The 25,176-nt window shown below is 55.3% G+C and overlaps 9 protein-coding genes across 9 annotated transcripts; 2 read left to right on the top strand and 7 right to left on the bottom strand.

The window, feature by feature from the left end:
- Positions 1–399: 399 nt before the first annotated feature.
- Positions 400–2,169, bottom strand: CGCS363_v000928 (Cytochrome P450 monooxygenase TRI13; the record flags this gene model as incomplete). The annotated part of the gene is made up of 2 exons (XM_036632777.1): positions 400–1,113; positions 1,177–2,169. The coding sequence occupies 2 exons, from the start codon at positions 2,167–2,169 to the stop codon at positions 400–402; spliced, it is 1,707 nt and encodes a 568-aa protein (XP_036502161.1).
- Positions 2,170–3,456: 1,287 nt separating this feature from the next.
- lepB-2 (Transcription factor lepE) lies at positions 3,457–5,423 on the top strand (the record flags this gene model as incomplete). Its single annotated transcript, XM_036632776.1, has 2 exons — positions 3,457–4,774; positions 5,242–5,423. 2 exons carry the CDS (start codon positions 3,457–3,459, stop codon positions 5,421–5,423), a joined length of 1,500 nt encoding a protein of 499 aa, XP_036502158.1.
- A 169-nt stretch (positions 5,424–5,592) lies between these two features.
- Positions 5,593–7,388, bottom strand: LIP2-0 (Lipase 2; the record flags this gene model as incomplete). Its single annotated transcript, XM_036632775.1, has 2 exons — positions 5,593–5,753; positions 5,813–7,388. 2 exons carry the CDS (start codon positions 7,386–7,388, stop codon positions 5,593–5,595), a joined length of 1,737 nt encoding a protein of 578 aa, XP_036502159.1.
- Positions 7,389–8,749: 1,361 nt separating this feature from the next.
- PGPEP1 (Pyroglutamyl-peptidase 1) lies at positions 8,750–9,908 on the bottom strand (the record flags this gene model as incomplete). The annotated part of the gene is made up of 3 exons (XM_036632774.1): positions 8,750–9,040; positions 9,159–9,632; positions 9,852–9,908. 3 exons carry the CDS (start codon positions 9,906–9,908, stop codon positions 8,750–8,752), a joined length of 822 nt encoding a protein of 273 aa, XP_036502156.1.
- A 992-nt stretch (positions 9,909–10,900) lies between these two features.
- MBD4 (Methyl-CpG-binding domain protein 4) lies at positions 10,901–11,587 on the bottom strand (the record flags this gene model as incomplete). Its single annotated transcript, XM_036632773.1, has 1 exon — positions 10,901–11,587. One exon carries the CDS (start codon positions 11,585–11,587, stop codon positions 10,901–10,903), a length of 687 nt encoding a protein of 228 aa, XP_036502157.1.
- A 164-nt stretch (positions 11,588–11,751) lies between these two features.
- Positions 11,752–12,651, bottom strand: CGCS363_v000923 (uncharacterized protein; the record flags this gene model as incomplete). The annotated part of the gene is made up of 1 exon (XM_036632772.1): positions 11,752–12,651. The coding sequence occupies one exon, from the start codon at positions 12,649–12,651 to the stop codon at positions 11,752–11,754; it is 900 nt and encodes a 299-aa protein (XP_036502154.1).
- Positions 12,652–14,971: 2,320 nt separating this feature from the next.
- On the top strand, positions 14,972–15,718 carry C50D2.5 (Splicing factor 3B subunit 6-like protein; the record flags this gene model as incomplete). Its single annotated transcript, XM_036632771.1, has 5 exons — positions 14,972–15,012; positions 15,217–15,240; positions 15,320–15,376; positions 15,431–15,558; positions 15,618–15,718. 5 exons carry the CDS (start codon positions 14,972–14,974, stop codon positions 15,716–15,718), a joined length of 351 nt encoding a protein of 116 aa, XP_036502155.1.
- A 2,957-nt stretch (positions 15,719–18,675) lies between these two features.
- Positions 18,676–19,771, bottom strand: CGCS363_v000921 (Surfeit locus protein 4-like protein; the record flags this gene model as incomplete). Its single annotated transcript, XM_036632770.1, has 4 exons — positions 18,676–18,813; positions 18,865–19,358; positions 19,411–19,523; positions 19,608–19,771. 4 exons carry the CDS (start codon positions 19,769–19,771, stop codon positions 18,676–18,678), a joined length of 909 nt encoding a protein of 302 aa, XP_036502152.1.
- A 3,310-nt stretch (positions 19,772–23,081) lies between these two features.
- CGCS363_v000920 (putative GPI-anchored cupredoxin) lies at positions 23,082–24,535 on the bottom strand (the record flags this gene model as incomplete). The annotated part of the gene is made up of 6 exons (XM_036632769.1): positions 23,082–23,295; positions 23,392–23,846; positions 23,900–24,004; positions 24,053–24,189; positions 24,244–24,298; positions 24,353–24,535. 6 exons carry the CDS (start codon positions 24,533–24,535, stop codon positions 23,082–23,084), a joined length of 1,149 nt encoding a protein of 382 aa, XP_036502153.1.
- Positions 24,536–25,176: the final 641 nt, after the last annotated feature.

The raw sequence follows: 25,176 nt of genomic DNA, 5'->3' as shown, positions 1-25,176 counted from the left end.
GCTCGATTTGCGAGTTGTGGTCCACTTCCGACCGTCCTTGGCACTTTTGCCGGCGCCGCCGACCGACTTCTCGCCGGTTCTAGACCCACTTTCGGCTCCGTGTCCGGGTGGTGTAAGCGACAATAATGCTTGGCGATCCTGAAAAACACTAGCTAGCAGGAGCTAATCCCATCTATTCTCTTTCTCAACCGCCGCCGTATAAAACTATTCTGTCAAGATACATATTGGATTATCCCCACTATGCGCAGGATGTATACACTAATACGAGCAATCTTCCATCCGCAAGTTGTTATTTAGTACAAAGAGTGGGTACAAAAACGCTCCCAAGGTTCTCAATTACCTGGAGAGATGTCGTCTACAGCACAGGATGATCCTACGTTGCCGTTGCTACTTTCTAATTCACCATGGTATCTTGCGCAACCTGACATAGCACTGCGTCGGCTTGACAGTCAGTCCGATGCACCCATTGTACCCAGATAGCTCATCTGCGCAGCGAAGAAGCTCAAAGTTCCAGAACAAGGGCACCGTAAACATTCTAAGCTCCAAATACGCCAGTCGCCGTCCGAAACAAGCCCTAGGCCCCAGTCCAAACGCCATTTGCGGCCCGGCGGTGGCATCAAACACCTCGCGATCAGCGTCGTCTTTCGACGGCACCAGCCAACGCGCGGGCTGGAAATCCGCCACCGGATAAGGCGACGAGTTCCAGCTACGGATGCGGCTGGCTGCGTTGAGGGCCGTCTTCGTGCGTTGCGAGTCCGGTATGTCGAATTCAGGCTTCATGATGCTCTCGCCGATGGTGACCAGGATGACGTTTGTATCTTTCGGAATTCGGTGGCCTAGAATGGTAGTGTCGTGGAGGGCCTGTCGGTCGGTAACGGACGTCGTTCCCGCGCAGCGGAGGATCTCCTCCATGGTGGCGTCTAGATACGGGATGGTGGTCTTAATGATTTCTTCACAGGTGGGCTGCCGTTTCTCTGCTGCTGCTTTCGAAAGGTGCTTGCGTAGCTCACCGTGAAGCTGTCGTTGGATATCCTGATGATCAGTAAGGTACTTCAAGCCCCATCCAAAGGTTGTGGCGCTGGTCTCATGCCCCGCCATCAAGAAGCCAAAGACCTGCAATCACTCCCTCGATTCAGTAAAGCCTCGTCGAATAAGCGGCTGGCTGTTTTGACATACCTCGCTATGCATTCCAACAGACTTGAATACCAGTTTTCTACCTTCTTTCTCAGCAAAAAGCTTCTCCCTATGTATCATGTGGTCGACTGCCGAGGATACAGGTTCCTGAGACTCGAGTCTCTCCACAGCGATGTCAATCTCGCGATCGATCAAGTCGTCTCGGATCCGCTTGGCCTGCTTGATGCGCGAAGTTTGGTGCATACACCAGGACCGAAACCTTGGAAACACGGCTTTCCTCGCCTCCTCGACAGATTCGGCCAGAGTCAGAATCGCATCGACGATCTTGTTCCTCGCTTCTTCTGGAAATAACACAGGACTTCCAGGTTCGGAAGGTTCTTCTACCCCTCCCATGGAGGCGACCGCTTCAAGTCGGGCTGGTATCGCCGAATGAGCAAAGGCTCCCCCAAACGAGAACGAGAACACCGCGTCCAAAGCACCGTAGTAAATAACCTCAAACGCAGCAAAGGGGCGTCCCCTGGCGAGCCGCGCCTTGTGATCCCACAGCTCGACAACCTTAAGCACGTTCTGGTAGATCGGCTCAGCAGCGACGTTGTGGAGGAAGCCTGGCGTCATGAGGTCTTGCAGCCACCTCCGCTGCCTCTTGTAGAGGGGGTCCTGGCTCTTTATGAGCATGTGGAACTGGGGAAACAAAGGGCCGAAGATGTGTTCGAGGCTGTCTGAGCGGTCGAGCTCTTTGGTTCGCCGCATGGTGATGTCCTCGGCTTCGCGAAAGTCGGAGAGGACGACTAGGGGTCGCGAAAAAGGTGCCAGCCAGAGCTGGATGATGGGTGACTGGAGCTTCTCGCATTGGGAAGAAACCCATTTCCAGAGCGATATGTCTTGTTTTTGGCTGTCAAGGAGTGCGGGAATGTCTCCCATGAGAGAGTTCGCTGCATCTTTGTTGTATGGTATGCCGGGTATTGGTTTTGGGAGGAGGAATAGGTACAGAGCATATGCTGACAATATGAAGACTATGATCTGGAAAAGAGTCATTTGAGAATCAAACTGATTTGGATACATCTTCAAGAATAGGTGCCCTGGGATTGTGATCTCGCGCTGTATTCGATTCTACTAAGAGGTTTCTCGTTGCTTGTTTGTATAACTCTGATTTGTCTCATAGTCTACCAATGAACTATGCAATTCCACCTCCTTATAGGATTCAAGTTCATGTTATCTAAATGGCTCGTCGATGTTGTGATTCACCGCGGCTATGAGTTCTACCATGGGCTTAGTACAACGGACTCAAAGTCCGAGTCCGAGTCCGATCCCGAAGCCCGGGCCCCACCCCGTGGTCAAAGTCCACCACCGCCGTTCATCCATCTTCCCACAACTATTCCTCCCACACAACAATGAGAAACTGATCGATACTTCTCAGTATTAGGGATGGAAGGGTCTTATCAGACCAAGTTCCGGGTTCGGCGTCGACGAACCCTCGCCTGCACGGAATGCCGAAAGAGAAAGCTGAGGTGCGATCACCAGCGCCCCTGCAGCAGCTGCCAGCGGTCAAAGAACAGGGTATGCACCTACCCCGAGCCGTCTACGTCCTCACGATGGAAAAGCCCTCCTGAGACGCAGAGAAGTCCGGCGCGCGATGAGTCTACGCAGCCCGAGGCCGCAGGGACAATACCGCTTCCGCCTCAGCAGCCCGACCCGCCGCAGCCCGCCCCGGAATCCGGAATATGGCATTCATCATCTCTTGGAAGTGTTCTCATCAGCAGACCGTCAGCTTCAACGTGGAATGGAGAGACGGTTGTGGGAGAGTCGCCCACACACGCAGCGGAAGGCGCCCGCGCCGAGCTGGACGGATCTCCCACCATTGCTACGTTGACCGACGTCTCGGTTCCGCCGACGTTGTTGATGGCCAAATCGAGATATTTCTCTCCGGGTCATTGGCTGCATTCAGTCATTTTGGTAGGTCCACTATTTGTCCTTCGATATCGTCTTTTCATACTTGTCTCACATGTCTAACAGAATCTACCAGCCTTGAAATGGCTAGATGAGGAGATGTCTAAACAAGGGGAGTGCTGGCAAGGTCTCCAACGGTGTCGACTTCTAGGGGAGAGCCTCAAAGCACAGCGTCTTTTACTGCGGTTCCCCGGGCAATATGGATCCCATCTGCCGGATAAAGACGCCTCGTCCAAGTTACTCGAAAACTATCTTCGCACTTTCGAGACGGTCTACCGTGTCGTCCATGTACCAACGCTCAAAGGGGAATACGAAGCCTTCTTAAAGAATAACGAAAATACCAACACAAGCTTTATCATCACTCTCTAATTATGCATGGCGCTCGGAGCGTGCGTCAACGATGACACCTTCTCACTCAGACCCCAAGCTCTTCAGTGGATCCACGAAGCCCGTGAATGGCTCGAGTCGTCCGAGAAGAGAAGATTGACAATGAGCGGCATACAGATCATGTGCTTGGTCCATCTCGCTCAGCAGGCGACGGAGTCCTTATATGGCGACCGGGTGTGGATCCTCAACGGGACCTTGCTCCGGTCCGACATGTGCATCGGCCTCCACCGGGACCCGTCGAAGTTGCCGCGGATGTCGGCGTTCCAGGCCCAGATGCGTCGTCGGCTGTGGCTGACTGTGATGGAGATGGTGCTTGATGCGAGTGTTGACTCTGGGCAGCCGCCTTTCATCTCGGAGGATGACTATGATTGCGAGCTCCCGGCTGATCTGAACGATGGTCAGATTGGGCCCGATATTGAGACGCTGCCGGCTCTGAATACTACCACCACTTTTACGAACATGTCACTTCAGATCGCTATGAGTCGTTCCATTGGAGTTCGACTATCTGTAGCAAAACACTGGAGCAAAATCAAACCGAACGGCGGATACGCTTCCGTGCTACAGCTAGGATCAGAATTGGTGGCCGCACGCCAGCTACTAAACAAGACTCTCTCCTCCCTCCGTCCCAAAGCGTCCCAATATCAGCACCGCTTCTGCGACACAATCCTCACGCGATACCTCTTCACAATCCACATGCCATTTGTCCCGCTCTCAAACCCTCTCTTCTGCCACTCACACAAGACCTGCGTCGACGCCGCCCTCGAACTTTCCTACCTCACCCTGCCGGCCTCGTACCCGGACAACCCCTTCGTGGAAGCCATCCGCATGGTATCAGGCATCAAAGAGTCCTGCCCCGACTTCGACCGCCTCGTCACGTGCGGCTCCGGCTCGTTCAGGATCACCAAGCACCTCGCGACGAGCATCCTGGCCGCGGACCTGGCCGCGCGGGTGGCTGAGAATGGGGTCTCGAAGCCGGGGTCGGCGCTACGGATTGCCGAGGAGCGGTGGCTTCTTCGTGCGGGGGTGGACTGGGCTGAAGCACGCATCAGAGCAGGGCAGGATAATGTGAAGGATTATGTTTTCTTTGCGGTTGTACTGGCTGGTGTTGAGGCCCAGATGAGTGGGGAGTCTGCTGAGCGGGCGATGGAACAAAGGGGACGTGAGGTTATTGATAAGTGTACGGAGATCTTGACGGAGATGGTGGGGGATCAGGAAGTGCCACAGGGCAGCTATCCCAGTGTAGCTCTGGAGGATGGCGAGTTGGATATAATGGGCGCTTTTTGGTCCAGCGACTTTTCTGGGATTGGTTGGATGGACTCAATATCAATGTTGCCCATATAAGAGAATAATGAGTATCTAATGCTGTTCTCCGTTCAAAGTTTCTGGGCGCGGAGTCTCAAGGCCGAGTCCGAGGACCGACCCGAAGATAACTGACAAGCGTTCCAAGTTTGTACTGCAAGGTCTTGCACATAAACAGCGGGACAATCTCCGCATTTTCAGCGTTGATTCACTTCAGAGTCGACATCCAATTCGTGTAACACAAACATGAGGCCAACCCAGGTTCTCCAGTCAGGACCGCACGTCCCAGTTGGAAGATATGGCGTGTGAGTGACTGCCAAAGCCCATATGCTTTACGACTCGAGACGAGAACTCATCATTAACGGCTTGTGACGAAGTGCAGCTGGAAGGGATGGTGGGGGGATATTGGTAAGCCATCAGCTCATGATGGAGTCGGGACTGGCCTTCGGGCCTTCATGGCTGACTCCGCCCCAGGAGGACAGAAACAGAGCGGAATCATCACGTACGGCATCGCACCAAATCGTCTCAATCCATTGGCCGGCTTCGCTCACAACGCCGTCTTCAACGTTTGGAGACGCTTCGCCGGCCAATTCTGGTATGTCGCGCCGCCGATGGTTGCCGGGTGGTATGTGATGTACTGGGCTGATGAGAGGTGAGATACGTTGTGCCTCACGAGAGCCTTTGGTGTGAGTAAGAGTATTTCATCTGACTGCTTTCTATCAACAGAAACCGATATCTCAACTCAAAGGCAGGAAGGCTTGAGTTTCGGGATAGCCAACCTTAGTTTTGTGATTGACTCCTTTGTCATATCACGACCATCTTTCTTCACGGCTGTCTACTATTCATATCCGCCAGACCAAAGAACATCTGAATGGCTTCCTCTCTCCACGTATCAGGCTGTAGGCTGAGACCGTCCGTAGCACTGAACACCATGTTCTCCGGCTTTCCTCGCGTGTACACCGGCCAAGTGATATTACCGACTGACTCTGTGTTATGTTAGTGAACATCTTCAAGAAATAACTTATGGGATATAGAAAGGCCTGACCTTGGTGATGATCATTTGGCGACCCCGAAACCACAAAGCTGATCCACATCCCGCTCATTACACCCGCCAACTCCTGAAACTGCCTCCTCAACTCGACATCTTTCGGAAACGGATCGACCTCCCACCCCGAACCGTCCTTATCCCCAAACACAAACGGAATCTCCTGAAAATGCGTCGCCCCCAGCGTCTCCTTATCAACATTCGCCGTCACCACATCAAAAAAGTAACTATAACACGCCACCCCGCTCTCAGTCCACACCCTTGCCGCAAGCCGCCTCCCCGCATGAAAGAACCCGTCCCCGAGAAACAGCGCCGTCTTGCCGTACTCCGCCCCCAGCGCCGGGCCCGGGCCCGGGTCCGGCCGCACCGTGCCCAGCCCCGCGGCCGACGGCGCGTCGATCTCGTCCTGGTACAGCGCCGACCACCTCTCCACCATCGCCTCGGGCGGGAGCTTCCCGCTGTTCGAGGCCGCGACGATGCCCGCGAAGTCTTCGTGCGTGTTCAGCGGCCCCGGCATGGCGTACTGCACCACGGAGGTCGCCTCGTTCCTGTTCGTCCCGATGAGCAGCGGGACTTTGACGAACTTACCCGCGCGCAAGAGGTTGTAGCTCGTGTCGGTGACGAGGTCGCCGTCCAGCGCGAAGGTGTGCGAGTACGGAACCGCCATGCTCGCTTTATTCAGCACCTCAGCCGGGACAGAACGCAAACACGCCAGCGGCTCCTTAACCCCCGCGCAGCCCGTCACATTCAACACACTCTCAAACTGCACCCTCTTCTCCTCTTCACTCAAAAACGGCGCCGTCGAAAACGGCCCGCCGCTCTGCGCGATCGCGCTGCCAAACAATCCCTCGTCCCGCGCCATGAGGTGATACCCAACCGACGCGGCCCCCGCGCTCTCCCCCGCGATCGTCACCCTTCTCGGATCACCCCCAAACGCGGCTATGTTCTCCTGCACCCACTTGAGCGCCTGCCTCTGGTCGCGGAGTAGCAGATTCTCCTCCACCCCCGCGGCGTTCATTATGCCGAACAGGCCGAGGCGGTAGTTCACGCTGACGAAGATAATAGGCGTCCCCATTGCCACGGACCGCGCGACGAGGAAGGAGCCGTTGTAGCGCGCGTCGACGGCGCTGCCGTGCTGGAAGCCGCCGCCGTGAATCCAGACCATGACGGGCAGCTTGGGTTCCGGAGGAGGGCTGGCGGGGCGGACGATGTTGAGGTGGAGGCAGTCTTCGCTCATCGGGGCTGTGTCGGGCTGGTAGATCCCCGGGACGCGGAGAGCGTTGCCCATGCAGTAGGGGCCGTAGGAGTCTGCGAGACGAGTGAAGTTTGGCCATGGTGAGGCGGGGACGGGGCGGCGGAGGCGGAGGTTGGAGGTGGGCGGCGCGGCGAAGGGGATGCCGAGGAAGAAATCTTGGGAGTAGAAGGGGCTGTGTTTGCCTGCTAGGGTGCCGTTTCTGATGTTGACGATGGGGGGTGGTTTGGTGGTTGTGGTTAGGGGGGTTTGGGAGGCTGAAGTTGATGGTGTGAGTTGTAAGAAGGCAAGGGAGAGATACTGGGTGAAAAGAGCTGGTCTCATATTGAAAGGGAGAAAACGGCTGGCACTCAGAATAATAATGAAATCTTGAAGTTCTTGACAGATGAAGACATTTGGGATACCACTCCTCTTGTACCCAGCCCATAAATCATTCACCTACCGTTGCAAGCGACGCAAGACCCCCCTCAAGTCTTCGGACGATAGGCTAATGGGACGATTCCCCCGTTACACAGCATGAAATAGACGAAAATGACCAATAGTCTCTAATCCGTCTCAAGTGGTTCTCCCATTCGACTTACTAGAATCTCACGGCACCGGAGGTCCGCAGTTCTGGGCGGTGCCGAGTCCGGAAGCGAAGACCCAGCTGACATGATATTCCTGTCTGGGGGGAGAACAATTCGCTGATCTGACGGCGTATTGGCATGAGATCTGAAGAACAAAATCCCTTCCACAACATGATAGATATGCCAGATCGCGGGGTGCCATACCGTCCGGACGCCATCGAGCAGGTTCATGAAGTGGTCAACACAGGCTCACGAAAACGACACACGTCAAGATCTTCAAGCCAGCTGCGTTGGCTAGGGAGGTTAACATACTGAGCTAACATTTCACAATACCATCGAGTCAAGCCGCACCAACACAAACTCATCCATGGAAACCTCCTTCCTTGTAAATAATATCACTTGGTAAAGTGCTCCGCCCCGACTTCCGCAGCGGAGTTGAGGTTACACGGCGTACCCGCCCCCACTCCTTCAACCCCAAACTTCACCACAACCCCCCATTCTCACCCATCGGAAGAAAATCTCACAAAAAGAAAACTAATTCATGACCCTCACAAGCAAATAACGTTTGAAAAGTGTCAAACGGCAAAAGAATTGGACGAACAGGGAATCGAACCCTGGACCACTCACATGCTAAGCGAGTATTATACCACTAAACCATTCGCCCTGCTTCATGTCTCCCGTGCCCAGAATGTGGGCTCAAGAAGGCGACGAGTCCGACGGATGCGGCCGCGCGAACGACAACTCTCAGCTACGGTAATTTCCAGATGCGGCAGTGGCGTGCCTTCTGGTTATTCTGAATGTCTTTGGCGAAGGGCGAGTGGAGGATGCGCCGCATAAGGTATTTGCACTGCTTCTCGTCAACTCATTCGAGACTGATGCAATTCAATTACCAACTCACACCCCGCCTCAGACGGGAAACTGGTGAACTCCAGGCTAAGTAAACGGATGCAATGTACCCCCAAATCAAAGCTTGCCGTGCTCATGCTTCTTCCCTCTCTCTCTTCCTCACTCCGCCGTCAAGCCAAAAACACATAAATGTACCGTTATGCCAAAAGACCATGCTTCGAGTGAAATTGAAAACCCGCTCCCTCCAAAGACCCCGAAGATAAGAATCTCACGTTAGACCCGCAACTCGACGGCAATCTTGTCGCTCTCGCCCACGACCTCCCCGGCGCTCTGAGCGCCCTTGCTCCGGCGCTTCTCCAGCTCGCTCTCGGCGATGGACCGGATGAGCTGGATCGTCAGCTCCGTGCCCGTCGCGACGGCCTCCTCGGACGCGTCGGAGGGCACGTGCAGGAACACGACGCGGCGGTGCTTCTGCTGCTTCCAGAGGTGCGCGAGGGAGGAGAAGTAGATGAAGTCGCAGAGGTAGTGGCCCGCGTCTTCGGATATGCGGAGGTCGGATCGGTCCTGTGTCTAGGGTCAGCGGCCGGACAACTTACATACCATCTTTCCCGTAACACATCGCTCGTCATGTGTCTTCGCAAAGGAGGCCACGAAGTGTGAAAAGCTTCGAGAATCAACATACCGGGCTATGCGCCTTCCACCGCCCCAAAACATCCCCCAAATCGAACTCGGTCTCGATCTCATCCGGACAGCCGTACCAGACCCAACCCTCGCCCTGCTCTTTGCGGCGCTCCTCGTCCTCGAGGCGGTTGCCGTCGACGTCGGGGAACGCGTAGCCGTCGCGGTGCCCGCGGCGCTCGACCGAGTAGAAGAGGCGCGGGCCGGCCATGCCGATGTGCACGACGGCGTCGATCCGCGGGTGCGTCGCGGGGTCCCACAGCTGGGGGACGAGGTGGCGGACGGTCTGGTAGTTTACGCGGATGGCCTCGGGGTGCACGAGGATGCGGACGGGCGGGAGGGGTCGTGATGCTGTTGTCGTCGTCGTCGTTTCTGAAGGGTGGTCTTTGGGGTTCTTTGCGCGGAGGGGCGGGAGGTACGCGGGGAGGGAGTGGGCGATTTCCCAGGAGGGGTTCACGGGGTATTGAACTTTGAAGGGCTGTTGCGGGTTAATTATGTTAGCTGGGTGTGTGTGGTGTAGCAGAAGGAGCGGAAGGCAATTGAAGGGATTCTCTGGCTCGTGTGCTCTGAGGATTGGGAGGAGTGACAATGATGTCCATCGTCGCAATGGCGGGGCAGTGACGATCTGGTAGTGAGGGGCAGACTCGGGGAAAAGACGGGCGGGCTGTGGGGATGGACGGGTGTGTGCTGAACGTACGCCGAAGCCGGTCACGAGGACGGTGAACTCGTCTTGCGAGTCAATCTGCGACCCCATTGTGCCGGTCCTAGTATATCAAAGGATGACAGAGAAAAGAAATAAAAGCTGCGAGAGGTTTTCTCCTTCTTCAAAGGACAGAGAAGGGGGGGAACGGGAAGACGGGAACGGGAAACGGGAAACGATTGTCTTGCGATTATGTACCTGAACTGCGGCCTCCCCTGATGCGGGATTGTTTGCGCTGTAAGAGGTGGGGTCGCAGCGCTAAATGCGAAAGGCCGCAGGCGGAGATGGGACGCCGCCGCCGCGGCAGTAGCAGCAGCAGCAGCAGTGGGGGACAGGGGTTCGCTTTCACCATACTTGGGCGGGGGAACCCGAAGCCTGCGCAAGGACGGTGCGGGGCATCGCTGGGCGAGATCCGAGGCAGGCGCGGGGGGCTTACCTGCCTTTTAGAGACCCGACTACAACGAATCAGAATCGCGCCTAGGAGTACAATTCTATTCGCTCAGAGACATGATTTGGATGCTATGCAGTCAATTTGAATATATCTGTATTTTGCCTCCAGACACGATGAACCACGCCACGGTGAGCTGTGGCTACGCACTCAGAACTGGCCGGGGTAACGAGAGTTTTTAGCTTCCGCACATGTTTAAAAGAAGGGTGGCACTAAACCACGAGGACGTCGAAGCATTGATACAAGGCCATTGGCGGTAAGGGCGCAACTACCAGGCTGTGGGCGCCGGGATGGGAAGGGTAAACTTCATGGACGTTGGTTGAAGCAAAACCTTAGCTGGCACCCTTCGCCTAACCTTGTTATGTGAGTGGTCACTAACGAAGTATCGTGCTCAGCTCAGCGAGCTGACTGAACGTTGGTCATGCCATGGTTTTACTGTTCACTGTATACTATTTCACTGCCGTCTGCCGTTACACCAGCAGCTCATCTATCGTCGTGTCCAAGGCGCAGTGCACCCAACCGGTGCGGGTATCAACCATCATCATATCCAGCCTCATCAATAGTAAAGGACCTCATAACTTCCCAAAATCAATCCGGCTCACTCTGATCGCGGCTCGTCGACGATCTTGAGCCCGCCGACTTCGTCATATTCCACCCGTCTCTCGTTGACGGCATTCCGCATCTCTTCGCGCAATACCGTCTTCTCGCCGGTGACGGGGTCCCATTCCCACCCCTCTCGCATCCACATCCACCGCAGACACGCCCGAAGCTCCTTGTCATCAGGTCGTACTCTCATCCACTCGGGCTGGAAGTTGGGTGCCGCGCCCTTGCAGTTCCAGTCTTGCGCCCGCCCGAGGAGTTCGTCGCGGCAGAAGATGCGCCAGCTGTCGAGTGCGTATTTGCCTTGGGTAAAGTGGCCCATTTCCCAAGAGTCGTCTGTAGCGGCTGGCGTAGTGTTTTTCTCCTCGTGCTCGTCTTCGGTGTTTTGTACAAGGGCATTCAATAGAATATCTCTTTTGTCGTAGTTCTTCACTCTATGAAGGACTCCCGCCGTAGGTGGTCTCTCTAACCACAATCGTGCATATCGCTGAATCGCCGCCGTTCTGACAACAGAAAGACCCAGGTGGTGCGTCATATTCGTAATGGTAGTTGGGTCTGCCTCAGCCAGGGCGGCAGGCGTAGGGTACTTCTCTTTGATCTTGTAAAACGTAGGAATAGCCAGCGTGCCCGCTGTTTTGACGAGATAAGTGACGACGACTAATAGCCAAAAGGGCTCATGGGCCATTTCTTCCTGAATAAGACCAAATCGTGGAGCTGAGAGCGGTGGAAAGGGAATAGTCGAGACAAGGCCATTTCGCTTTTTCGGAGACTGCTTGGGCGATTTCTTCGCTGGGGATTGTGTAAAAAAGGGCGACATCACAGCAGTCTTCCGTTTGGGTGAAGGCCCGCCTACTCCTCCGATTTGACATGGCTCAAATCCAGGGGGGACAAGGGGCCGGATGAGGTCGTCGGGGACGGCGATGGGGACGGAGACAGTCGGGTGGGCCAGGATGGCTTCTCTGCCCGAAGATCCCTGGCTGTCTGCGGGCCGTTGCCTTTTAAATCGCCGGCGATGTCGTCATTGCCTCCATTTGCCTGGCTGGCTGCTGTCTGAATACTGCTGCTGGACTCCGACGGACCAGAGGCGCTTGCATTTGCGGACTCAGGGTTGTTGGACTTGCGGGGGCTGTTGCGCGGTGTAGCGATGCCGTGACGGATGATTGCCGAGGGATCGGGTTGTTCACTACCGGCCGGAGATGTGGATGCCGATTGCTGCTGTGCATGCTCATGACCCGGAGGCGCAAAGTAGTGAGAGGTGGCCTTGGGCGCGGTTCTCTGTCGCTTGACTCGCCGGGGGGCCTCAGTTGCGTCATCGTCACGCTCCCGCTTCAGACCACCCTCTCGCTTGATAACTCGCTCCTCCTTCTCGACGGGCTGGGGCGATGCAGTGAGGCCTGACCGATGGACCCGAAGCATGGCCGACAGGTTCTTGATGGACTGGTCGGTAGCGGCCCAGCCCTTACGCAGCTCCTCGTTAGCTAGTGCGGCCTTGGTCGGACGCGGGACGAAGGCCAGAACATCTCGGGCATCGAGCTCCGGGGCAGGAGGCGAGCGGTTGTCTTTGATTGAGGCCGCACACTCCAGCTTCAGGTACCAGTCTTCGAAACCGCTGAAGAGGCAAATGTCAGAGACGACCGCCTTTTCCTCCCAGGGAGTGCCTGGATGGGCCAGAACATCGAGGAGGAAGGGCTTGTCATCGTCGGATACGTCAAAACCAACGAAGTGGTCGGGTGCTAGTGCAGGCGCCATTGCTGGTGTATGTCGTCTAAGGCGATGGTGTGGGTTTGGTGGTGTAGTAGGAGTGCGATTGTGTGTGATGGAAGAATTGAGGAGGATGAAAATTTTGAAGTCGGGAGAGATATTTAGGAAGGAAGTGAGATGTTCCGAAGACGGGTTTGAGGTGCAGTGAGAAGGCACCTGAAGAGCAGAGGTTGAAGCTCCTTGGCTCCGAACGTCAAAGGAGAGAGGTAGGTCGTGGTTGGCCTTTCTGCAATTGGATTACCTTGGGGGTGGACCAGGGCCGTTGAGGCAGGCCATTGTCCGCTGTGGGCGGTCAATGGCACTCCATTGCGGTGTCAAAGAAATTTCAATGCAGGGGAAGAAACCTGAAATGCGCAGTGGCAGCTACAAATAAGAGAATGCCGCGTTTTGGGGACTGTGGACGGTGCTGGTGAGGTCTGTTTTCAGGAGGAGACGTTGCTATTCCGCAGCACCTTCGTCCCAGAGACCTGCTGCGGTTGGGTGGTTGTTTAGCCTCATCCGGAGTGAACCCGTCCCCTGGGTCTGGTCTGCCAGGGACCCTTTTTTTTTTCTTTGCGGTGTCCCCTTTGGCAGCAGCGTCATCAAGACAGCCACACCGCTTAGGGGTTCGTGCTATTCTTTGAGCACCCATTCAGTGAAAAAAGAGCAACTCTTCCGTTGGCACAGGGCTGAGGTGAAACATGTAGGCAAATAACAACGGGTGACAAAAAACGGCGGCCCGGGTAGCCATCGTCGTGGTGGCTTGGGGTTGTGGTCTTGTTTGTTGATCAGTATCTCAGTTGGGGGGGTACAGACATGCAACTCAGGTACAAATATGAGGGAGAGCCTGGCCTGCCATGCCAGCGTTACGGCGTGTAGCGATGAACCACGTTGGCCCAACTTATTGGAGATGCTTATCATTATCTATCTCCGTCAGTGTCCACAGCCAGCCCAGGACAGCCAAGCCAAGCCGCTGCAGCAGGCAAGGCAAGGTAACGAACGGCGAGGTACCTTGCCTTAGCTCATCTCATCGGTCAATCAGTGTCCAACAGCAACGAGTTCCAAGTCACCTTCTCGAACCCAACGGCAGCGTCCAGGGTGGCTTTCCAGAGCCTCCGTACCCCGGATTATGCGATACCACTGATAGGGAAGGGATAAGAGGCCAGATACAGCGGCCCGGTTGGCAGGCTCCTATCGCATTGATCAAGTTACGCAATCTTGAGCCCGATCGTGTGACTTGTCCAGGTCCACTCTTCACCAACCTTCCATTGACTGAGACTGGGACTGGGACTGGAACTGGGAAAGGACACTGAGCAGTGAGCGGACGCAACGCGAACCTGAGGAATCAGTGCATGGAAATCGGCTGCTCGAGCGTGTCCCACCGTGTCGTTGCAATGATTGCAGCAAGAAACATGGCGTGCTCAGGCTTTCGTAACTCTATCTCCGCTGTGTAGGTACATAGCAGGCAGGCCAGTGTTTTCGTCCCAGCGGTCTCGGGCTGCTCACGTTTCCAGCTAGTACTCTGCAGTACTCACACCTGGGTACCCTGACTTCCATTGGACACCTCATGTTGAGGCCGCAGCCATGGGAAGTCTAGTCGAGGCCCGGAAACATTCCCGCTGGACTTGCAGCTGCAGCAACCGTGCAACGCCCGGCTTCAGTTCAGTGCATCCGCCTGCTACGCCGGATGCTACTTGCAGTGAACTCTCTTGGACGGACGGCAGTGACATGTCGGCCAGCTTGCAGGAGCGAGCGATGTGGTTCTATCCCAGCCCAACGCATCCATTACGAGCATCGTTCTCATTAGTGAGCGGAGACCTGTTGCATAGGGAGCTGCGCAATTGCAGCCAGTCAGTGACAGTTGGGCATGTAGTGCGCCTCCCTCAATGGCAGTAATTGGAAGTACGACGGAGATAGGGCGTTCGGTGACACGTCTACGGAAAGCCGAAGCGGGTACGTATCGACGACAACCTGGACCTTGATGCATTGCAGAGGCAGGCGCTGCAGTCAACAGAGTTCAATTGCTTGGGCAGGTGCGGTCGGTACGTACCGATCGCAACTGCCTTTTGATGACGGGACGCATGATGAGTGGTCCACCGCGTGACGGTGGGTGGGGCCCATTGTGTCACGTGGGCGCCTTCACCCAATCCTTGCACTGCCGCCGGTCCGTCGCCTCATTTACTCTGCCTGCTCCCCGTTTTCCATTCCTAGAACTTCCAGATCCTATCTCAATCTTCCCGCCCTTCCCCCATCAACCAGCGCGTCCTTGTCGTTTTTCCGAGCGTTCACCAACCCGATCCGAATTCCCAGCGTCACCGAGCATCGAGAGATGAGTAGTCGCGGCGGTAAATTAGCCCCAGAAGTCAACCGGTGAGTCCGAATTCTCCTTCAATTCGCCCTGCCCGGTACCGTCAGCCAACACGCCCTTCTTCCCTGGCACGAGACCCGGAGCCGGGCGAGGTCACCCCACGGCCCATGCCGTCCGGCCTTTGATCTTGACTCCTACCCCGGGTCCCGATCGATGCTACCTCCATTGTGTTGTGTGATGACAGACAAGGCTGACTGTTCATGCAGAGCTCTGTTCGTGAAGAACTTGAGGTAAGCCTTTACACGATGATCGTCGACCCGACATCGACATCGACCATGACGACGATCACGATGACTAACGCGACGACAGCTACAACGTAACTCCAGAGGAGTTGTTCGACCTGTTCGGAAAATTTGGCCCGATCCGGTACGCACCTTGCTTCGAGATCGACCACGCCACGCATAACTAACTATCCAACAGACAGGTGCGCCAGGGCATTGCCAGCGGCACCAAGGGCACCGCCTTCGTTGTCTATGAAGACGTAATGGATGCGAAGCAAGCCTGCGACAAGCTCAACGGCTTCAACTTCCAGAACCGATACCTCATCGGTAGGTCGCGTCGCCGACTCCCCACGGTCACGTCGTCCGTCCTCGCTAACACGTCGCAGTTCTGTACCACCAGCCAGAGAAGATGCTCAAGTCAAAAGAGGACCTCGAGGCCCGCCGCGCCAGTTTAGCGCAGCTCAAGCAGCAACACGGTATCGAATGACAATCCGACGGGTCTGCGGAACGCCTCCAGACATCCTCCTCGTCTGCAGGCCCGTCTTCGATTTCACCCACGAAACCGACGTTTTCTTCGTCTCCCCCTGACTCGAAGAAGACGATCCTACGAAAGGGCAAGCCGACCATATCCAGCGGACACGCATCCCGATCCGGTGTCCGATTCGCCGACGGAGTGCGACCCAACTCGCTCCAGGCCCAGACTTGCGCTTAGAGGAAACGGTGGAGTCGTTGTAAAACATGACCCGCCAACGCCAAAGCTTTTCGCAATGTTCTGGTCGGGGCATCTTTCTCACGTGCAATGCGCAACAATCATCACATACTTTTATTGTCGTCGCTTTGGTTCTGGCTCTCACAGAGAAAAACAAAACGCCCGAAAACTTCACTCATCTCCCCCTGGAGAGTATCATGACCTGATATGAATCTTGCGCGATGGAAGGGGCAATTAGGGAAAATAGGAATTTGGGGGTTTTGAGAAAGCCGCGTGTGACGTTTGATAACACCAAACAGTCCGCCGGCAGTGTCTTTATTATTTTACTCTTTTTTTACTTTACTTGCTTCGGGAAAGGGGAGAGGCGTATCGACATCACGACCGTTGCTTGTGGATTACCTTCCTTCGACGCTCTTCACCGCAAGTCGCTTTATCAGAGAATGCATGACAGGCGAGGTCATTACCTCACGTTTTCCCCTCTTGGCATGTAGTGATGTTGAAGCTGTGACCATTCCTGTCCAGTGCTTATGCTTTCCAAATCGACTCACTCTATGAGCTGTCCCATGAAAAGTCGTGTCGCCCTTGGCCGCAAGACGCTCCCACAACCTACTTGTACAACCTGCGCGGCTTGCTCCCTCCACCCGGAACCAAGACAGGCAGGATGACATCGTCCCGCCGCCCCTCCGCCGAGTATGGCAGCTTTGCGGTACACCTGTAGCGCCCTCAAACGGCGAGCCTGAGACCCTGTAAATGTCGAAACTTGCGGTACTTCTTCCTGATATCCTCCCACGCGCGCAAGCGTGCGACCGAGGGTAAGGTCGAGGATGCTCGGGTTCCGCGGGTTGGACCTTCATCTCGACGTCGATGTCCTCCTATCCTAGAGGCGTGAGGGTAATTTGTAGGTTGAGATGTGCTTGGTTGGAGGCGCCGGAGGTGAAGGGAGTGTTTCCTCGTTACGGTGGGCGGTTGTTCTACCGATTAGATGGGGACGGGGGCGTGGGATGTGTGGAACGCGAGTGTCCTCGTTATCGACGGTGATACTGATGACGGTTCGTCTCTGGTATGCCTTGCTGCCCCGTTGGGGTTGCTGTTGTCTGGCATTTCTATCCTTGGACGGCGACCTTGAAATCAGAGCTTTTGGTGCTGTTGCTCTCTAATGGACTCTGGCGGAGAAGCAAGCACCTGCGCAAGAAGACGACCAAGGCCCCGATATCGAGGTCTACGCCGGATAACCCTGAACACGGAAGGGTCTGGCGGAAGCTTACATGTCGAGGTCTGAGACGCCAGCTTCTTGGGGGTCGGTCCGCCGAGCGAGCGGGGAGTCGTTTGCGTCGGGCTGGGTTGGGGAAGCAGGGCACAGGCAGGCGGGGCCGGGAGAGGGGAGAGAGCTGTTGAAGTCTGGCGTTTTGCCGGGTCCCGTGTGTGTGTGGTTGTTCGTGGTGAAGCCGGACGGCTTGTGTCAAGATTGGGAAAGGTCGTAGGCCAGACGCGCGAGAGAGTGAGGTGGATGTTTTTGCCGCTTTTGCTACCTTTCAAGAGAACATGTGAACTAGTCCTTTTCCGAAATTCTGATCAGCAAGTCCCCCAGCAACAACAAACTCATGAACACAGTAGGAGATGTGCCAGCAATAACCAACCCCCACTAAGTACTCCTTAAAATTTCCCTCCACCAGCTCTACCACCTCCCACCCTCCACCTTCCCTTCCCAACATATTATATCGCTGGTAAACTCATACTTCCCCATCAGCCTCTTAGGGTCTGTCTGTCACCGTGTCGTACAGCTGCCCTTGAAAGCCCGTCCGTCAGCGTCGCCATGCGCGCGGGTTGCCGAGTTGCTCGCGTGAGCATCCAAATCTGAACCGCAATCAAATCAGGACGCTTATACATACATATCCACTGAAAACTAGCCAAGTAACGACATATAGACGAGGTCAAACACGAAGGAAGTCAGATTTTCAAGTACAACATACAGCAAAGGACAAGGATAATGAAAAAGAGACTGAGTAAGCAATCCTTGTACAAATAACCCCAAGAGGTAATCATATAAGAAACTATACCTAGCATTGCAAAATGCAACGGAATTGTCCACGCGAGAATCAAGAGTAGTTGAACAAGGTTACTCATAAAACTTTTCTCACGATGGCCTCAGCTACCATGGTCCAAAAACCTTTCCTTACATAATGACAAGGAAGTGAGAGGCTTCGATGCTGCAGTCTCTCTCACTCTGGCCCAAAAGGAGGGGGGTTCACCAACTAAACCTGCATGTGATCCACTTGGAATCGCACCATCCAATGGCAGACGACGCAAACCGATGCTGTGTCCCCCTCCAAGTGGGAAGAGCCGCCGTAGATGCAAGTCGCCGCGGAGGGGAACCGATGTCCCAAGTCTCAGTGCTTGGCAACGCCTCCCATCGATGTTAGTGCAGAATACCATTACCCACAACTGCAGTGGCACGGAAGTGACTAGTCCTCGAAACAGCAATTCAACACCGCTTTGAACATGAATATATCTTCCATTTCAAGCACGCAGCTTTCCGTATCAACTATTGTGCTCCTGTCTACAATCCATATATGCCACGATGTGATCCCGTAACCCCGCCAACCGTAATCGCAGTGCGGGAAGTGCAACCTTTTGAATGCCGTTCGTAATGCCAAGAAACCAGCAAATTGTTGCTGGTCGCGTTCTTCTCCAAACTCCTTCTGCCCGTCCGAAGCCAGGCTTTGGTGTTTTTTTCTCTAGTAAACCTTCTTCTTCTCGTCGATGGAGAACTGGCCGGGGCCGCTGTTGACGAGCAGCAGGAGACCGCCTACAATAGAGAGGATCTGGAAGAAGTCGTACTTGGCGAAGTCCTTGTGGGGGTGGTGCTCGTGGAGCTAGGAACAGGTTAGCACGGAGAACAGCGGGTGGGGCAGAGCATAACCTACAGTCCAGAAGTTGTTGACGAGGATGTTGAAGATGCTGAGAATCAGAACCAGGAGGGTGGCGCTGAACTTGGCCTTGAATCCAACGACAACCATGACGCAAGCAACAAAGCCGATCAGGGAGGTGATGATGCGCCAGACGGACCAGGAGCCGCTGAAGATGAAGCCAACAAAGAGGAAGATCAGCAGGACACGGCCAGCAAGCTGGAAGTACATTTTGCGATCCTTCTCGTCAAGGGTGGGCAGGCCGGCAAATGCCTTGGTCTTGCGAACCCATGAGTCGGAAAGAACCATGAGCAGGCCACCAATGACGGACAGGTTGCGCAGGAAGAAGTTGAGGTCAAAGATCAGGCCGTATCCGAGAGCCTGGGTGACGACGACGGCCATGAGACCGGCGACGGCGTAATCGGAGTACTTGCGGATGATGACGAGAACAGAGCAGGCGGTCATGGCGACAACGTTGGTAATGAGGAACAAATGCGTAATACCGGAGGGGACTGCAGCATGTTAGCACGCGATCATTTATCGGTCGTAGACTAGAAGACGTACTGTGTCGGTAGTCGTGCAGGTAGAGCAGCTGGTCGCTCCACTGGGTGATAATTCTGAGGGCATCCTCAAGGAAGGTGACAACAATCAGAAAGCGGCCGATGGCGGGCAAGTAGCTATCGTGAGACCCTCGTCAGCATGGCTCCAAAAGTCACGAGCTTTTCGGCAAGCTCCCTGCCAAGACCAAGGGTCCAACTCACGGCTTGACGGGCTCGCTGAGAGTGTCCAACATATCCTCAATCTTGCTCGTCTGCTGGCGGATCATGTCCAGAGGGCTGGATTCCTCGTTGTCCATACTCGAGCCGCCAAAGGACGGGGGGCCACCGGCGCCCAAGCCGTAGGACGGGCCTCTTTGCTGAGCCATCGCGATGAGGGAATGATCGGAAGGGAAGGTCGCAAGGGTTGGTGGACGCGGCTGTTGCACAAAAAGGTACAGACAGACCAGCTGTTTCGCTCTCTAATTATCCTGGTCGAGAAGCCGTCGGCAGAGGCGATGGTTGGTCTGGTGGAGGGTGTTGGTGTCGAAACCGAAAAAAATAAAAGAGGGTTAACCGCAGCTGAGGATCCGAGGGCTGGCCTTGACGTTTCGGCGGCTTTGGGTTTGGCGGCAGGTTTGCGACGACGAAAGGAAAAACAGAATTGACGGATTGGCCGTTGGCGTTGGTAAAAAGAGACAAGGCCGTGAGCTGTTGGTGTGGTGACCGAGAGAGAAAGCGAAGAACGACTTTGGAGTGTCGAAGGAAGGGAACGGAGAAAGGAGGGCAAGTTGTCCTGAACGCAAAGGTAAGGCAAGGCAAGCAAGGTATGGTAGCGTGGATGACTTCTGGTACAATGTGTCCTTTCGACCTCCCGCGATGGATGCTTGAGGTCCGAGGTCCACTTTTTAGACAGAACACCCAGAACGGGTAGGTCGCTGGACAGTCACCGGCATGTACCTGCCCAGACTTGAGATACCTGCCCAACTGCCGCAGTCTCCCGCCCCCGCTGGTGTACCCGCGAGGGGGGAAGTACCGAGCTGGTTGCCCACCTGCCCAAGCTCTCCAAGTCTCAAGGTGCCTTACCACTGGGCTAGGTGTCCACGGGGGTTACGGTTAAGGCACGACTCCGCTAGCAGTGGACTGCTTTCAGCGTTTGAGCCACTGAGCGATGGCCGCTTGCTTGCTTCGGGTGGGTGAGTGGCTCGTGCGCGCTCAGTCCCTGGATTCGGCACGAACGCCTTCCTTTTGTTTTCTCTCGCGCAGCTCTTCTGTGCTTCCAGCAGCTGTCCCTCCGCGCTTGATTCTTTACGGAAGCTCCAAGCCGGTCTCAAATCTCTCTATCTGTGGTCTCCGTTGGTGGATTTATCCGCTGTGCCATAGTGGTTGCGCGATATGCCGCCTCCAATGGTGTCCCGCAGAGAGCATAGGTAGGGCGACTCGACAAGCTTGCTCGCCTCAGTGAATTGACTCAGTCATCCTACCCCAAAGCTTAGGTAGAGCTCCCCTCACCAGGGTGACAGGCAGTCCCTTGCCGCGGCACCAACCCTTCCTCAGCGATTATCTGGCCTCTAGACGGTGCCGTCTCAAGACCGGCGGTGCTTCTCAACAATCGCTGCACACGTTGCTGCCTATAGGACATGATCAACTATTGCTCTCCAGTAGGCTGTAGTGAACAAGCGAACCGACGGCATCGTGGGCTTCAACGGCTGAGTGGGAGACCTCGGCATCGGATCGTCGGCGAGTCAGCTAAAAATAGACGGTGTTCTCCATGCAACCTCCTGCGTAAGCCAGACTGTCATTTTCTCTGCGAGCACTGCCACGGTAAACCGTTGTCCAAAGGCCCTCCTCCTGCCGCTGTCGTCAAGACTTCTGAACTTGACCCTTAAGGTTGGCTGCTGTTGGTTGTTACGGTACTATTCATTGACGGGGCTGCTCCGTGGCATCATTTTAGCTGCCGTGACCGATGTGGGGCCGTCCCGGCTGAAATTTCCGGTCTATCCGGCCTCACATCGCTCGCCTTAGCATCGAGGGACATACGAGAAAGTGACTCGTTGCTTGATGTTTCCTCAGAAGGCCATTTAGAAAGAAGGACGACGTGACTATGCAAAGCAACCGCCAGAGTGCCGGGAGCCAGTAGCCGCGCAGGCCGTTATTCGAGTAATAACATTACGACAGGTGGCATGCAGTATTCGATGGATGAGAACGACAAGGCATAGTTGAGGATAGTCGACCATATATGTCAGGTAAGCTTCTTATTGAATGCAATCATGGCAACACTATTTCGCGACCCCGCTGCCATAAACAACTGATATCATGTCAGTTCGAGTACGTCCTCTTACTGCTGATGTTTGCAGAGAGAGCTCGAATCCCAGCTTGAGCGAGGATTCCAAAAGGCCAAGTCGACCACAGCGTCTGCAGGCACGAGGGGGAAGATCACCAGCTTTGGATAGTTTGTAGTCATCGTCCAAATGATGCTTGGGCCAGATTGAAGTCAAGAAATGTTTTAACGTTTATTCAGAAGTCAGTCATAATGGTTGCATACCTCTCTCACTCCGCTAGGTGTGTTCCTCGCCTGTCTCAACTCACTGATGATCATGATCCCTGCGACCTTAGTGGCAGAAGAAAGTTGCTCTGAATTCTGTGCACGCGCCACTGTAAGCGAGCGAATCTCCATCACTCTTTTTGGGTTGCTGGAGCCAGCCCAAAAAACACCGTTGAAACGCGCAGTGTATGTGACACGGGGCAAAAAGGGTGGCGAAATGCGCAAAAAGAGTTGTTGCTCCCAGTGAGGATTGAACTCACGACCTTTGCATATCTCCCGTTGGTAACGGAGGTATAAGAGCAATGTGCAAACCAGCTACACCATGGGAGCATGTCTTCCGCCAACCATATCGCTGTACAAGTACCGCAGGTGGTCCCCCCCGCCGCTCTGACGTGAGGCTAGTGGGGTCTGGTGACTTCAACAAGGTGCTGGCCGCAAACACCTCAGTGCGGTTCCCATTTTCCGAGCCTGAAAACAAAAAAATCGAAGTCCGTAGAGGTAGTTGACATGTTTGTGTTTCGTTGCTTTTTGGAGAGCCCCTGGATGTACAGCGACGATGGCCAGTGCAGATGCGACGCCTCCGTCCACTCCACGTCTGTAAGGCTTCTTGGCGACAGAGGAAGAGAAGATGGTCGGGAGGGGGAAGCCGTGTAAATTGTCGGTTGCAGCTACGGGTTTTGAGCTTGTAAGGGAAGATAAGAAGTTTCCGAACCTGTGCACTTGCTTAATTATTTTTGTGCAGAAATTCCAGACGGAGGGGTTGAGTTGCACTTCGCAAGGATCATGCACGTTGATCGACGTCTAAGTAGACAGTCCTGATGCTAACGTGGTTGTTCAGAGAGTTCGGCGCGATGGACTTTGTTCAACATTATTTAGCCTTAGCAGATCCGTGAAGCCGAATTACTTGTTCTTGAAGATGCTCAAAGACATTTTTAATGGTAATTATTTCTTACATTACTATGGAAATCACCAAGATCCAACTAAGTCCGGCGCCATTCGGCCAGAACCCCCTGAGCAAAGAAACCATTTCGCCCACGTCCGCCCTCCCCAACGCCATGCCTCTAACTAAGCCCAATCATTTTCTCGTCTCTCTAACTAGACAGAGCCAAGGGGCAGTGTCCAAAACCTCACAGCCCTCCGTTCCCCCTTATACCCTAAGATTGTTCCTTACTTGGCCGATAGTCAGCTTCCTGCCCCGCAAACGAGAACCGCGGCTTGTACGCGGGGAGCGGGGAGTTACCCGGGTCAGCGGACGCCGGAAGCTCGACGGGCGCAGCCTCCGGCGCGGCAGCCGGTGGTGGGGCCGCGGCTTGGTTGTCCGGGGCCTCGACGGCGATACTCGGCGCTATTGACGAAATGCGGGGGTCGCTGTGGTAGTGTTCGGTCAGTTGCTGTCAACACCCAACATCTTTTCTTCCAACATCCATCCTCTCTCTCAGCACCATCGATTCGGATTGGACTCACTAGTAGGCCTGCATGGAATGCGGCTGGGGGCTCATCGGGGGGCTGGCGCCGGGGAACCCGCCGATGGGCGTGGGCTGGTCGCGGTACGTCCCGCTGAGCTCGCTGTAATGGCTGTTCCGCCACCCTTGCGTCGCGGGGCTCTTGGGCTGCGCGCTGTAGTTTACCTCCGTCACGGGCGGGTACGAGGCCTCTACCTCTCCTGCCTGGCCTGACTGCGGGGGCTGCCGGTAGGCGCGCTTGAGACCGCCGCGGCGCCCGCAGAGGTAGACGAGGAGGCCGCCGAGGATGAGGAAGGCGGCGCAGCCGATGACGATGCCGGCGATGGCGCCGCCGCTGAGGTGGTGGTGGTCGTTGCGGGAGGCGTCGGACTCGGTTGGGAAGGGCTCGCCGGGGAGGATCTGGGTTGTTAGGGGGAGGGCCGCTTCGAGTTGCTTGTCGAGGGTTTGGGTTGAGTTCTAGGGAGGCGTGATGTTAGACGTGGCGGTTTAGGTAGATGGACGCGGCTTACCTCGTTGATGACGCCGATCATCTTCTCCTTGTAGCATGAGCCTGGGGCGCCGCAGTAGAAGAAGATGGGGTCGGTGTCGTTGACGCGGACTCTGAATCTTGGCATCTGGTTGGCTGTCAGAGATGTACCGAGACTCAAGATGACGGCACTTACATCGTTCGTGATAGCCTTGACAGGTTCAGGGCCGCTGTAGAAGCCCTGTCGACCAATGTCGATATATTCATAAGGCGTGCAAGGGTAACCGAACTCCGAGCGGATGACTGAGTGTCCATCGGGGTAGAAAATCCATTCTGGGGTGTGTTAGTTGCTGTTTCTCACAGCATGAGTGAGTTCTCACAACTGACCTATCGTGTCACCGACGTTGGCTGTCACTTTTGACGGTGAGAATGAGTACCCAGACTTTCACAGGTTAGTCAGAGCTGCGCGAGATCATGTAATATACGCTGCACATACAGCACCAACAGCGACAGTGTGAGTCTCGGCCGCCCCCGTGGCTTTCACTGTCGCGGCTCTTGTCCGAGTCGTCGTGATCGTACTATAAAATGGCGTCGGCGTAATCGGGTCCGTTGACGTCGTCGACTGGGCTCCGGCTAGCACCGCCAAGGCAGCGATGCCCAAGATGTAAGTCGATACCATGGCGAGCAACAACACAAATCGACTTGCTTATTTGCGGATGTCGTACGAAACGAGTTGCTGCGAGTGGAACCCGGCGAAGAGCTGGAAGGGACGGGAGAGGCGCTGGAGGAACACTGGGCGGGCGTGGAGGAATACTTATTCGCTGCTGGCGATGTCGCGGCTGGCGCATGTCCCGGGCATAGCGACGGGGGCTGGGACCCGACCCCCGACATGGAGTGCGGGAGGGCTGTGACCGCCTGGGCGATGCCATGCAGCTGACGCTCTTCGACCATGTGGTGTTCCCCTTCCGTATGCAGGAGGAGCAGCTGGGTCAAGGGGAGAGAATGCAGCTGGATCGCCTCCTTGGCAGGTCGGCTGGCAGAAAGAAAGTTCATGGAACTATGCAGAAATGTCCATCACGGGCGACAGTGGCGTTCTGGCGAAGTCTTTGTTTGGAGGGCCATACGCGAGTCCAGTCTCATGCTGGATGTAGGGAACTAGATGCCAGGATTACGCTGACGAAATCCTGGCAATGACAAAGGTTGATCGAGGTTGTACACTTACTCTGAAGCTACATTGACGATTGGAGTCAATGGCATCTTGCACATCCCAGCCGTTGACTCTTAGACTACTCCGTTTTGACCGGGCAATGGGACGTCGAA

The sequence above is a fragment of the Colletotrichum siamense genome (assembly GCF_013390195.1).
Source record: "Colletotrichum siamense strain Cg363 chromosome Unknown KSG_Cg363_contig01, whole genome shotgun sequence".
Classification (NCBI taxonomy): domain Eukaryota; kingdom Fungi; phylum Ascomycota; class Sordariomycetes; order Glomerellales; family Glomerellaceae; genus Colletotrichum; species Colletotrichum siamense.
Note: the sequence above shows the minus strand (reverse complement) of the source record. Positions and strands in the feature narration are given on the sequence as shown.